The sequence below is a fragment of the Seriola lalandi genome, unplaced genomic scaffold, assembly GCF_002814215.2.
Source record: "Seriola lalandi dorsalis isolate HSWRI2012SDOR001 ecotype SW California unplaced genomic scaffold, Sedor1 jcf7180002054899, whole genome shotgun sequence".
Lineage (NCBI taxonomy): Eukaryota > Metazoa > Chordata > Actinopteri > Carangiformes > Carangidae > Seriola > Seriola lalandi.
This window is the reverse complement of record NW_019525451.1, coordinates 674,019-686,898: the sequence shown is the minus strand read 5'-3', so window position 1 is coordinate 686,898 and position 12,880 is coordinate 674,019. Positions and strand designations below refer to the sequence as shown.

Sequence of the window (12,880 nt, the reverse complement as noted above, 5' to 3'; positions counted from 1 at the left end):
CAGATGTGGCAACACACATATCACTTCCCATCATGATGACACAGTAGCACATTAAAGCATCTCCCCTACTTTCTGTTTAACAGGATGAAAAGCGCTTGTTTGATCTTGACACCTAAGTACCAGCTGGCATCACGCATGAACGGCGTCTTTCCTTTCATTTGAACAAATGCTCTGGTCGTTCGTTCGGCCAATGTGCCGGAGGCCGTGTCTAATGGGTTGAGAGTAACAGGTGGATTTGGCAGAGTGGTAAAAACCGGTCCACCTGTGCAGACCCGTCCTCCTCCACCTCTTACAGTATATAAGACCCCACAGCGGGAGAGACGGGTCAGATACAGACACCAGCAACAAGCAGAGGAACTACCTGCACAGAGGAAAGGAAGAAGAAACGGTGAGCTGTCGTTTATTCAAGCTGAACCCACTAATCTTCAGCTTTCTGATCCAAAATGCTGCTTATTTCTTTTTCTTTTAGAGCTATATACATATATGTGTGTGTGTGTGCTGTTCTGTGGCGCAGGTTCTAACCATGAAAAGCATCCACTCCCTGGCTGGCATCCTCCTGGTCCTCGGCTTTGTCCAGAGCAGCTGGCAGGTTCCTCTGCACGAGGTTGATGACAGCTCCAGGTACGAATCACATCTTTACTTCGCCTGGTTCACAGGTTCTGCTGCTTTTAGCCGCTCTGTATGAACAAAAATTATATTTAGAATGACAAGATCGCAATTAACTCAAGGCACATTGATCCAAAACAAAATACAAAAGACTAAACCAGTGTATGATGTATTTTACATCCTCATTAGTTTCTTCCTGAGGTGTGATGACGCTGTAAACGTGGATCATCAAATTCATAAAATACAGAACATTTTGGAAGAAAATGTAGCAAAGAAACAAATGATAAAGCAAATGTATTTGGAAGATAGAGATGCAGCATTACATCGCCCCAAATAAACATACTAGACATGATTTGTCTCTTTGGTGGCTGCAGATTTGATTCTATTTGCAATAGAAATAGTGAATAAAATGAAATGTTTTCTCTGAATATTTCAAATAATTCAGGCAAACGGAAAGAACTACATACAGTATATCTCTCCTGTGTTTCCTCATGTATTAACATCAAATATTACTGAGCTTCACACCTTTCACACAATTACACCTGCAACTGTTAAACCACTATGAACTGAAATGATCAAGTAAAACTTCATAAATGTGAATGTGCATCAGAAAGAAATACATGGCAGCTGTTTGTAGTATAAATAAGATTATCATGATCAAACCTGTGCTGCAGTTTCGACGACACACTAGCCGAGGAGCCGAGGGAGCTGTCGAGCATGAAGAGACACTCGGAGGGAACTTTCTCAAACGACTACAGCAAATACCTGGAGGACAGGAAGGCGAAGGACTTTGTCCGGTGGCTGATGAACAACAAAAGGAGCGGGTCAGTGTGGAATCAATCTCAATCTTACCAGATGTGAGCTGTGAACAATTTAAACAATAAGTTCATTTCAAGCTCAGGATGCTAGAATAAACTCAACAGCAGTGGTTTTTACTTAAGTACAAATCCTACAGAAGCACAGAAGCATTATCAGAAAAAAACAGATAAATTAAAAGTACTAATTCTGCTGTAAAGTGTCCCGTGTGACTGATCTATCATTTTATATATATATGACATTATTGTTTATTGTCAGTGCATAAGCAGCTTTACTGTGGTAGCTCGTGGAGGTGGAGCTGAGTCCAGGAGTCAGGATAAATGAACAAAAAGAAAAAGTTCTGTCACTAAAGTTTTTACTTTTCTCTAATTGAAATGTAAATGTTGGATAGTTTGAGCTTCTCTTTACTCATCGACATCTGACGGGGTAGAAGTATCAACCACTACTAAACAGAGATACCTCGTTACTTCAAACTCAAAACATAGAAGCTTTTCTGAATTTCTAAATAAGATAAAATATGACCTGTGACCTTTGACCTGACCTGTGTGTCACCGTGTGTTTCCAGCGCTGCAGAAAAGCGACACGCCGATGGGACCTTCACCAGTGACGTGAGCTCCTACCTCAAGGACCAGGCAATCAAAGACTTTGTTGCCAAGCTCAAGTCTGGACAAATCAGAAGAGAGTAGGCCATCCCTTCTTCTTCCTCCTCCTCCTCTTCCTCCTCCTCCTACAGTACCAAACCCTAATGGCCTTCCTGCCTGTGTCTGATTCCACCGTGACGAGAGAGACAGAGAGATGTTGAGTCAGAGGGGAAAGAGCTAATCAACGAGCTAATCAATTCACCTTTTTTTTTCTCCACCCCTTTCTTTGCTTTTGTTTCTTGATGTTTTCTTGTGTCTGTGCTCAAAAATAAATCACCTGAACTTCTCGCACTGCGTTGATTGATGTCTTTCACCGTGAGACGATGATTTTTTGACACCGAACGTGCAGAGAAACAATCATGGCAGCGACACAATCACCACAGAGAGCGCCGGGGTTTCCACACTGTGGGGGCTTGCTGACCCTTCTGATGGGCAAGAGTTTATATTGTGTGCCTGTGTACGTACTCAGATCTGAGCAGGACAGGTGGGGGGAAGCGCTCAGCAGGAGGCATGTAGATGGAAGCTTCACCAGTGATGTGAACAAGGTGCTTGACTCCATGGCCGCGAAGGAATATTTACTCTGGGTCATGACCTCCAAGCCTTCAGGGGAGAGGTAAAGCCGAGTCACGTGACCTGAGGTGTGTTTTTACCCATCAGGCTCGGTGTGATTGTGGTTTTTCTTTCTTTTGCAGTAAGAAAAGACAAGCGGACCAGTGAGCCTCTCCTCAAGGAAGCCCCTCAAAGCCATACACAGGAGGAACAGGAAGCCATACTGCTTTGCATGTTGTAATATCAACACTATTTAAATTCTTTTTTTTTTTTTTTACTTCATTGCTGTATGTGACGCAAAGTGTTTATAGTGCACAGGAGAGAAGATGACGAATCCAGGGCGTATTTTTTCTACAAATTTAAATTATTTTCTATATTTTTAAGATGAAAACAAGAACACAAAAAGTGAAATCTCAGGAAGGCAAGTAGAAAAAAAACACATGTAGTGCAGTTGGTTTTCATTGTAAATTATTAATCCGCTCTGCAAAAATAAAGATTTTCATTGCGTGTTTGTGGCATCAGTCTCATTTGCAAACTCAGAGCCTCCTCTCTTCTGATTGGCTCACAGACCTGTTGTTACTAGAGCTGCAGAGAGACGCCTGAGAGAGGAGATGTAAAACTACACTGAGATGGTTTTTTGGTTCTTAAAACCACAAATATATCTTCTTATGGATCAACACTTCAAATAAAACACAGACAAAGTGTAAATATGGAGATTTACATGTTTTTTGAGCCTCTTTGCTGTAAATATACTTCAGTAAATATACTTGGTTACTTTTCTACCCCTCCATTTTACAACCAATTTTACTGAAGGAAAACTGTGAATGCAGGATGTTAACGTATTTTTACCTCATATAAAGGATGTGTGTGTGAATCCAGTCCAGAAAGGTAGAAAGTCGCTCCACACTGTAAACAACAGAAAACACAGGTAAATCCCACACCAAGAAGAAGTCAGGGTGACGCTGCAATTATTCATTCAAAATGTAAACGCATCTTCTCTGAGCGGTCATCTCGGATGTTCTAGTTTCCCACATCTCGTGCCATCGGGAATCATTATTCAACAGTCGTTTCATACATGGATGGCGGCCTCTCTGGAGCAGCATCACGGGTTAGAGAACCAGGCAGCTCCTGCCCGAGGATACAGACCGCTCTCTGCTCTCCATCTCCCATGGGGTCAAAAGGTGGACACCGGGAGGACAGGAACTCTGGGGCAATGCAGGATAGTACAATAATGGCGCTGTAGTGGGCTCTGGCCTCTGACCTCTGAGGGGATCAATAAAACATCACATCATTCCGGCAGAGTTTGTTCAATATCTTTATTTATGCTCTCACTCACTCTCTCGCTCATTCTCATGAAACAAATCACAATTGAACAACAGATCTGAACTGATAGTTTCCTATACAGGTGACTTAAATTATTAAACAGAAAGTGTACAGCTATCACTACCAAATTTAAGGCAGAATTCCACACAGAAGTGGTCAAATCATGTGATATTGATATAATTTTGACCCATTATTAGTTTCTCTAATCAACTAAGAACCATCAAATAGACAATGGGAAAAGAACATCTACAACAAAATCCTGCCTTCAACACTGACTTCATGTTAGTAATATATTAGTAACATTTTACATGAATAAAATATACTATGTATTATACATTGTTAAGACTCTTTACCATTTATTACATGTTGCCCTTCCCAGAAAAAAGGTATTATTGCATCTCTAGAAGTAATCATGTTCCTGCAGCGGGATGGTCAAGTCCATTCTGCAGGTGTGTGTGTGTATGTGTGTGTGTGTTTATTTTTTAATATTTTTATCTTAAAAACAATTAGCTTCAGATGCTAACACACCGAGGGTCAGTTGGAGAGGAGATCACATGTCCATGGATGACACTTACTGAGGGGATGACAGAGTATCTAGTGGAAACAAACAATGGGGCTTTCTGTACAGTCACTCGAAAGTTCAGCATTTGCAAATTTGATGAGTTTTTTTTTTTTGTTTTTGTTTTTTTTAAAGCCAAGGCTAAGTAGCTAGAGATACTAAAAAGTTCCCAAACTATGCCGCCATGCTAGCTTGCAATGTCATGTTCCAATAAGCTGCTCCCCAAATAATACTGTCCTTAAAGAAAGAGTTTGACATTTTCAGAAATACACTTATTTGCTTTCTTATTTAAGAGTTATACGTCTCTTGTGTCTGTGTGCAGGGAATATGGAGCTACGCCAAGAAGCCAACAAATCATGTGTGTTTTTACACTTAAAGGGGCTTTTTGTGAATTTTCCCAACGTGGTTTCTTGGCAAGAGCTTCGGCGATTGTTGCTTTGAGAAGACGAGAGGTTATAAAACGCCCTCTATAATACGGCAGATCGGAGGCTAGCTGGTTAGCGTGCTAACTTCATTATTAGAAAAGAAGTGGTAGAGACAAGAGTTAACATCGGTGTTGCTTTCTTGGTGATTAAAGGAATTAAGTTTGATGCTTGATGAACGTTTCTCAGATATTGCTAAGAAAACTGCTGCTAATGCTAGCTATGTAGCAATAGCTAAACTTACAAATAGGTCCTTTAAAAGTTGTTGTGCGAATAAAACAAATATATAAAGTGTTAATTAGTGAGCTTTTAGCAAATTTTATTTCCTTTGGACCGAGCCAGACTTGCCGTTTCACCATTGTCAGTCTTTGTGCTAAGCTAAGCTAAAATAAGCTAAGCTAACTCTTGAAAAAGAAAAATGCGCACACTTCCCAAAATGTAAAACTTCCCTTTAACCGGCTGGAGAAAATGGGGGGAGAGACATTCAAATGTAAAATACAAATGGAGAAGACTCTGGAGTGATATGAGCTGTCACTGTCACAAAAACATTTAGATATACAGAATATATAAAATGTATATTTAATACTTTCAAAAAAAGGTACTGGATTCGGTATAGAGCCAACTCTTTTAGATACCACTGAAATAGATTAGTATTGGCAAATATCTACTCTTTAGTTTTTCTAATGTGAGGTGCATCGAGTCAATAGTGACATTAAATACTGCACACAAAATCCACACGTTTGCAGTTTGCTGTGGCAGGTTCTTAAAAGGACAACTCGCAGTTGTTGTTGGAAAAATATAAAAACATACAAAATACAAATAAAGTTGATTTAAAAATTGTTTAAAATTTTTTTATGTAATTGGCCCATCGACACAGCAGTTACTGTAAGTGTCATATAATTCTGGCTTCCCTCTGTTGCTGGTATCACCAAACATTGATATACATAGAAAAAGAACTCGGTTTCCTCGCGTTAATACTGTTTCTAACAAATTTTTCTTTGTTTTACACAACTTGCACACAGACTTACATGACAAAAAACACAGTGTAGCACAGTACAAAGGTGGTTGAGTGTGGCACGGTATAGATTTTTTTTGTTTTTTGATCTACTGATTGACAGCACAGTGGCACCGCCAGTATGTGTCATCACAAACTTGTCTCCCTGTCCAAGCTCTTCTCATGCCTCCGCCGCTTGTGTCGCTTTTCGCCACCACTGGTGCAACTACACGGATGAAAGAAAACGAGAAAACAAAAACATTAAAAAGAGAAAGAAAAAGGAAATGTATTACTTTAGTTTTCACTTGCCAGCTGGCTGACTGTCCATAAATCCAGATCAAGCAGCATGCAGACACGGTTTATCTCATACGGCTTAACAGCAATCTGCGCTGACACTTCAATGTCTTGTGACATTGAAATAACAATCGAGCTCCTTGCGAGTGACATTTAGTGCAACTGATTTTACAACATGCTGTAACTGACTTCATAAAAAGTAACATGCACACCCAAGGCCATGCTGTGTTCATTTATTACCGATTCCTCTCACTATTTATTGAGTAATCTCCATCACAACTTGCAGCACAGACCAACACCACGTTCATCATGCGGCAGTCAGCTGTAAACACACAGGACGAGACGCTCCGTGCTGGCAGGGGCTGGGAACCACTTACCTTTGGCTATATCAGCTTCTGAAAGGTTAGGAAGGGGAGCTTAGGGGTGGGATGAAATGAGAGAAGCAGGCAGGAGACACTATGTTAGTCTACTCCGTGGGAAATCTGCGAGGGCGGCGCTGCTCTTAGATAAACCCTTTCATCTAAACACGCTAGCTCCTCAGCTTCCTGGAAAAATAAAACATAAATATTCCATAGCTTTTCAATAATAAACACCTGCCACTGTTTGCTACAACACCCACAGACACCATCTTCCCCCTGGAATTGTTTTCTGACTTAGTAAAAATACACTCAGGCTCAAGAATCAGCATGTATCTGCAGAATTTGCTGATGTTTTCCTGGTTATGTGAATGATGTGGATAAGGAGGCGAACCTTTTAGCGCTTGGTTCCTTCTTAATGCTCTCAGCTGGGCTGACGCTCTTCCACACATTCCCGAAAGATCCTTTGGACATCTCGTCAGTGATGTTCACTGTGGCCGGGTCACTCCTTCAAAAACACATCACAGAGAGAGACGTAAGTTATAATGATATAACTCTGTACCTGTGATAAGAACAACAACAGATCATTTTACTGGAGCACTCTGCATTTCACCTCTCCTGGATTATTTTATCAGAAATATTCCAAGTTACATTTTAGATTTAAATTCTAGATACAACAACAAGCAGATTATTTATTATGTCTTCCCTGTGGAGAACCATGGCGTCACACTCCTGTAGAGACCACAGTTATTCTTTAAATGAAGCTTTTATTCTCCCATGATGCATCACAAAGAAGAGAATCTACTAAATGGCTACAAAGAAATTCTCATTACAACATGAAATATTATGATCAATAGTTGATCAATATAAAAGGTAAATAAGTCCATAATATCATGACAAAATGGGCTCTTCACTGTTAGCAAACTATGCTAGCTCATACATCTCATATACCGCTGATTGTTTTGGGCATTGTAGTGTCTGTAGCGCCACCTACAGTTACCACTGAGCTGCTGATTAACATATTGATTTTAATGTTTTCTGATTTGTATTGCCGGGGTGCAAACAAGAAAGCTGCAGGGAGAGAGTGTTGCAGCTGACGCCCGCACCATGTGTCCAACCCTCCGTGTGTTTTAATATTTATGCTGAGTAGGATGAGATTGGTTCCAGCTGCTGAGACGTTGCCCATCCCCATTTCCTGCTTCCTGTGTGATGAGCCGAGGATCCAGATCGGAGCGGTGCCCGGTCCGGTTCTCCGATCCAGAGGATGCAAATGGGGACTGAGAAGTTACAAAAGCTCGGCGAGGTCGGGGCGGCTGGGTTAATGTCACGAGCATCAGGAACTGATTCATATGCTACTTATAACATTTACATTGAATTAACTCTATAACATCTATGTATTGATGTGTTCAATGACTGAGTTGAATCTTATTTTCTGTGCATGTGAACAGTTTCTACATTTACAGCCACAACCTGTTCTAGAAGTGGGAAAGTGGATCCTCACAGAATATATAATACACAACTAATGGGAGGTACGGGCCACTCCACGTTAGTGATAGATCCTGTTCTGTATCTTTGGTTTTTCCTACGTCCTCTGCAGATCGCTGGAGATCAGTACGTTCAATATTCAGTCTAGGAGATTCAATGGAGAGAAGAGTGTTGTAGTATTTGGACGAAATGAAATGCATCATCCCGGAGCCACGACCTGCCACATCCTCTGCTCGTCATTGCAGTGTTGTGGCTGAAATCTGGGTCAAACACACAAAGGGACGTCTCTAGAACATTGGTGTGTGTGTGTGTGTGTGTGTGTGTGTGTGTGTGTGTGTGTGTGTGTGTATATATGTGTCATGATTGTGTTCTGTTATTATATTTTATATTGCACATATATTCAGTTCAATGCTGATGTTTGTTCTATGAAACATGTTAATGTTCTGTGAGTATTTGGTAAATTGCATCTTGTATATTTAAATCAGAATAAAGTTACGAGCTGAACTGAACTAATGTAAAGTATGTAAAGTAATTCTGGTGTGAATCATGGTTCACATCTTAACCTCTTGGCTCATAGTGAAGCTTTTAATTTCTCTTGAGCACTTGAGTGTTGTTGTTATTTGTATAAATTTCCATTCCCTCCTCCCATATTTTATAAAATACATTACATGCGACCAAAATGCAACTTGACCGTTCACAACCTCAAAGAGCGCCGTAAATCCTTTGTAAATATCCCCATTAATGTCTTGAAGTGGCACTAGATCAGAAGCATGGTCAACCAAAATGCAGAACGGGATTACAGATTAAAAAGTCTTACTTGTAGTGTCCCTCCAGTGGCACCTGAACAATGCCTTCCTCCTCTGCAATAATACTGTGTTCCTCCTGGAGAAAAAGATTAAAAAAAGAAAATCTTAAACTCTGCATGGCGAGCAGCTGCACTGGTGGAATGAAAAGGTTTTTGGGTGCTTTATTACTGCACCTCTTCTGCAGCATCCTCCAACTTCTTCTTCTTCCACTCCGGCATCAAGTCATCCAGCCAGCTCAGCTCCCTCTTGGTGAACATGAAGTCCAGCAGCTTACGAATAAACACCAGGGCCAAGACCTGGAGCGGCACAAACAGATATCGACAGTCGCATGCATTATGCACACAAATACACAGTGCAGGCATACGCAGATAAAGACACTCATGTTACCATCATGGGGAAGACGATGGCAGCCTTGGAGGTCTTGATGATCCACAACAGGGCCAAGCAGCTGAGCTGGACGATGGTGAAGAGGTGGACCTTCCTCAGAGGGACGTGGCGAAGGTAGATGAAGTCCGGCTGGTGTTTGGCCGGCATGCCGAACAGCCTGAGTCGGTCGAAGAACTGCAATGATACAAACAGACGTACATTAAGAATTCAACCACAATCTTTTCCGGATTAGTTCTTCTGATAAAACACCAGCAGAGGGAATCTGGACTCACCTGAATACCTCTGAGTGAGGACGCCCCCATGTACAGAAAGACTCCGTACAGCACAGGCATGGGGATAAACTGGAGACGGACAGAGCAACATTTCATTTATAAGAGGGATTTAGAGAAGTCTCACTTAAAGTTTAGGTACATATGTTTGTTTTTCATAATGTAATGGAATAATAATGAAATACTGTCTGAATTGTCTTTTAACGTAAATGATTATGTTTATAATTTTTCTTTTCATAGTTTTTTTTTTGTTTCGTTTTTTAAAACTAGTAAAAATGTGTCAGCCTCTTGTGGCCGAAATGAGTATTACAAAAACAAACACAAAAAAAAAAAATGAAAAGAAAAGTGATCCTGGGCTTCCATACAAGATTTTATGGAAATGTCCAGGACATCGTTCTTACATAAAATATCTGACGGTAAAACAAATTCTACATAAAATTAACAGGCTTTACAATATTTCTTTTCAGTTTCTATAAATATTTTTAATACAGAAACCACAAACTATGACCTCATTAATGTAATAATAATGAACGTGGGTGTGGATGCTTTTGCCCTGACCTTCAGCACAGAGGTCATGAAGACCGAGCAGCCCATCAGGGTGAAGATCATGAGGCCGGTGAATCGCTGCTCTCGGATGCCCAAGAACTTGGGCTGCTCTCCGGGGGCGGAGCACTCCGACTCCAGCTTCAGGCTGTTGACGTGGGAGATGGAGAGCACGGTGGCTGCCACGAACCACGGCAGGCCCATCACCGAGCAAACTCCCAGCATCACCCCCACCACAAACAGGTCCAGGTGGTAGCCACAGCCTTTCTGCGGGACGCAGACGGCGGACAGCGGGATTTAGATATAATGGAGCTTTAATTAACTGTGTTGTTCTGTGTTTGTTTGAAATACCTTCAATTTGTGCTCCTTCCTGTTGATGATGACAGCTGTGATCTGCTGGTCCATAAAAATGAGGATGGTGCAGAGGAGAGCTGGGATGAAGGTGATGATGGTGGTCCACCAGGGGTTGGGCCCCACAGGGTTTATAACCCAGCCACGATCATCCCTGGTTGGCTGAGGGACAAAAGACAAATGTAAACTTTTATGACAGATTTTTACTCATTATCAGTATTTTGGATTGAAGATCCAATTGCAGTTTGTTGAGATCTAAGGGCGACTGTACGTTTCACTATAATCCTGCAACATTAAATAGCCACTCATGAGTATTATCATTACATCATCATATCAAGGTATAATCATTCTTATAACCAGGAATAATATGTCTTTCTCTTAGTTTATAAATCTGAATCTTTAATTCAATTTCAATTTTTTAAATCTTCATAAAATTAATGTTATATATATTTTCTTCTGGACTTACTTTGAAATTGCTGGGGACCTGTAATTTAGGGGAGGGGATCCCCAGGGCGTAATCTACTAACACCATAGTGAGGATGGTGATGAAGACAGCGAAGTCACTGATGATGGAGCGCACCTGGATGGAAGACAGGGACACCATCAGGTCCATGTTACAGCCAAATATGCTCCTATAACCTGACTACAGTGTACAGTGTCATCACCACAAGGTGGCGCCGGCATGCTATACATTAGCGTGTCAGCATCACGCCACACATTACACTCACTGAGTGTCATCTCAATGATAAATCATAGAAATTCCACACATAGAACGGCCACACAGGTTGTAGGAGGTTTTGCTGTGTCTCTCAACAACCAATAGATGGCAGCATGATCTAAAATGAGAGGCAAAGATGTGGCATGTCAACCAGTTTCAGTGTGATTTCAGACCCATGGTAAAATGAGAAGTAAATGGAGGGCTGCATAATTAATGAGGCAGATTCAATTTTGCAGCTGTCATGCTCCTGAAAGTGTGTGCGCTTCAAGAAGAACGACTGGTATAAAAGGTTTTAAAACAGCCGGTAACGAGCTGGTGTATGTGCATTATTTGGGGGTGGTTAAAGTGTGACACGTACCTTGGTGGGGAAGTAGCGGCTTGTCTTGAACTCCTTGAGGAAGGCGGACATGAAGACGGTGGAGAAGAAGAGGACCACGCACCAGAAGAGGACGTCGGGGATGTAGGGGCCGTGGGGGCCGCAGGCGGTGCCTTCAAACTCCCCGTGCAACATCTCGCACTCCTACTGGCACCAGAGGACACAGTGATGATGATGGTAATGATAATTAGGATGATGAGGAGAAGGCGGCCGGGGATAATGATGCCAGTGAAAATGATTAGAGTGACAGTGGAGATGAGGGCGATGATGGATATCGGTGTCAGTGACGAATTAGTGAAGAGCGTTCAGCTACTTTATTTTTTATATACTACATAGATATTTAAAGCATCAATTTGAATACAATGCCAGTGGCTTCGTGTTGCTGTGCCTCGCTGCACGAGCATGTGTGGGAGTGATGCAACAGGCCACCGCTGGCATGACTGATTTGAGCCCGACAGTGAGAGAATCCACTCTTCACACTGCATCTCCATGCTCATTCTGCACGGATAAATCCTGTGAAATCCTGCCCACATGTTCTTAATCCCCGCCTAGACTTATGACGCTTCTTGATAAAGCGAAGCGCGGGGGACACGAGACTCAGCGCGGCGGTGCCAGGCTGGAACTTTCTTGGGCATTTTGTTTGTGCCGTTTCATTTCGGGTTAAGCGGCTGTGATTTAAAGCGTCATCTGTGTCCTCGTCGCCTCGGCATCAGACCGGTGTTTACACATCAAGATCTTCTCTGGCTTCTTTAACCATCATTAGAAGTCTACTTGAGCCCGTTCTGTCATCTACTGTATCTCTATCTCACGTGTTCCTTACCTTGACCTCCAGCATGGTCCAGTTGACCTGCGAGGCCGTGATGTTCCTCTCCTCCCAGAAGCGCAGGGTCTCGTTGCTGGGGTACCTGGGCTCCACACAAGCGCACCTACAGAGGATAGAAGAAGAAGATCACACTTCAGAGACTTCAGGAGGAAAATCAAGCTAAAATGTTTAAACTCCTTACACACAAAAACTTTATATATCACACAGTTTCTGAAACCTGTCACTCAAAGCACAGGCTACATATGAGAGAGACTACACTGAAAGTCCAACATGGCATCCATAATTCAACCTTTCAGAAACGAGAACAGGTACGAACATCATGTATATCTTAATGGCTGCTTCACTTTACAGACTTACTTTTGAACAGGTGTGAAAGCAGTTGTAAAAAACACTGAACTGGTGGTGAGACAAAACAAGTGGGTTCAACATGTCTGTTTGGGCATTTCTTGACATTTTATAAGCCAAACAAGGTGTTTAATAATTGACACAATAATGGACAGTCTAGGCGACACAGTAATGACCATAATCAGTATTTGCAGCCCCGTTAATACCCACATATTCC

General features: G+C 41.8%; 2 protein-coding genes across 5 annotated transcripts in view; one reads left to right on the top strand and one right to left on the bottom strand.

Moving 5' to 3' along the window:
• The first annotated feature begins 310 nt into the window (after positions 1 to 310).
• LOC111672416 (glucagon-1-like) lies at positions 311 to 3,119 on the top strand. The gene is made up of 6 exons (XM_023429822.2): positions 311 to 388; positions 515 to 621; positions 1,281 to 1,430; positions 1,988 to 2,104; positions 2,533 to 2,676; positions 2,756 to 3,119. Exons 2-6 carry the CDS (start codon positions 524 to 526, stop codon positions 2,778 to 2,780), a joined length of 534 nt encoding a protein of 177 aa, XP_023285590.1. The 5' UTR covers positions 311 to 388; positions 515 to 523; the 3' UTR covers positions 2,781 to 3,119.
• A 784-nt stretch (positions 3,120 to 3,903) lies between these two features.
• LOC111672396 (sodium-driven chloride bicarbonate exchanger-like) overlaps positions 3,904 to 12,880 on the bottom strand; it is a 42,881-nt gene continuing 33,904 nt past the window's right edge. For 3 of the 4 annotated variants that reach the window (XM_023429801.2, XM_023429800.2, XM_023429802.2), the window contains 11 exons: positions 12,316 to 12,421; positions 11,478 to 11,639; positions 10,868 to 10,981; positions 10,402 to 10,563; positions 10,066 to 10,317; positions 9,511 to 9,579; positions 9,239 to 9,412; positions 9,025 to 9,147; positions 8,863 to 8,927; positions 6,955 to 7,068; positions 3,904 to 6,136 (listed from right to left, as the gene is read on the bottom strand). In XM_023429801.2, coding sequence (XP_023285569.1) covers positions 6,061 to 6,136; positions 6,955 to 7,068; positions 8,863 to 8,927; positions 9,025 to 9,147; positions 9,239 to 9,412; positions 9,511 to 9,579; positions 10,066 to 10,317; positions 10,402 to 10,563; positions 10,868 to 10,981; positions 11,478 to 11,639; positions 12,316 to 12,421 — 1,417 coding nt within the window. In that variant the 3' untranslated portion in view covers positions 3,904 to 6,060. Of the gene's footprint in view, positions 6,137 to 6,581; positions 6,621 to 6,954; positions 7,069 to 8,862; positions 8,928 to 9,024; positions 9,148 to 9,238; positions 9,413 to 9,510; positions 9,580 to 10,065; positions 10,318 to 10,401; positions 10,564 to 10,867; positions 10,982 to 11,477; positions 11,640 to 12,315; positions 12,422 to 12,880 lie in introns of all 4 variants that reach the window. The other variant, XM_023429803.2, reaches the window with a different exon arrangement.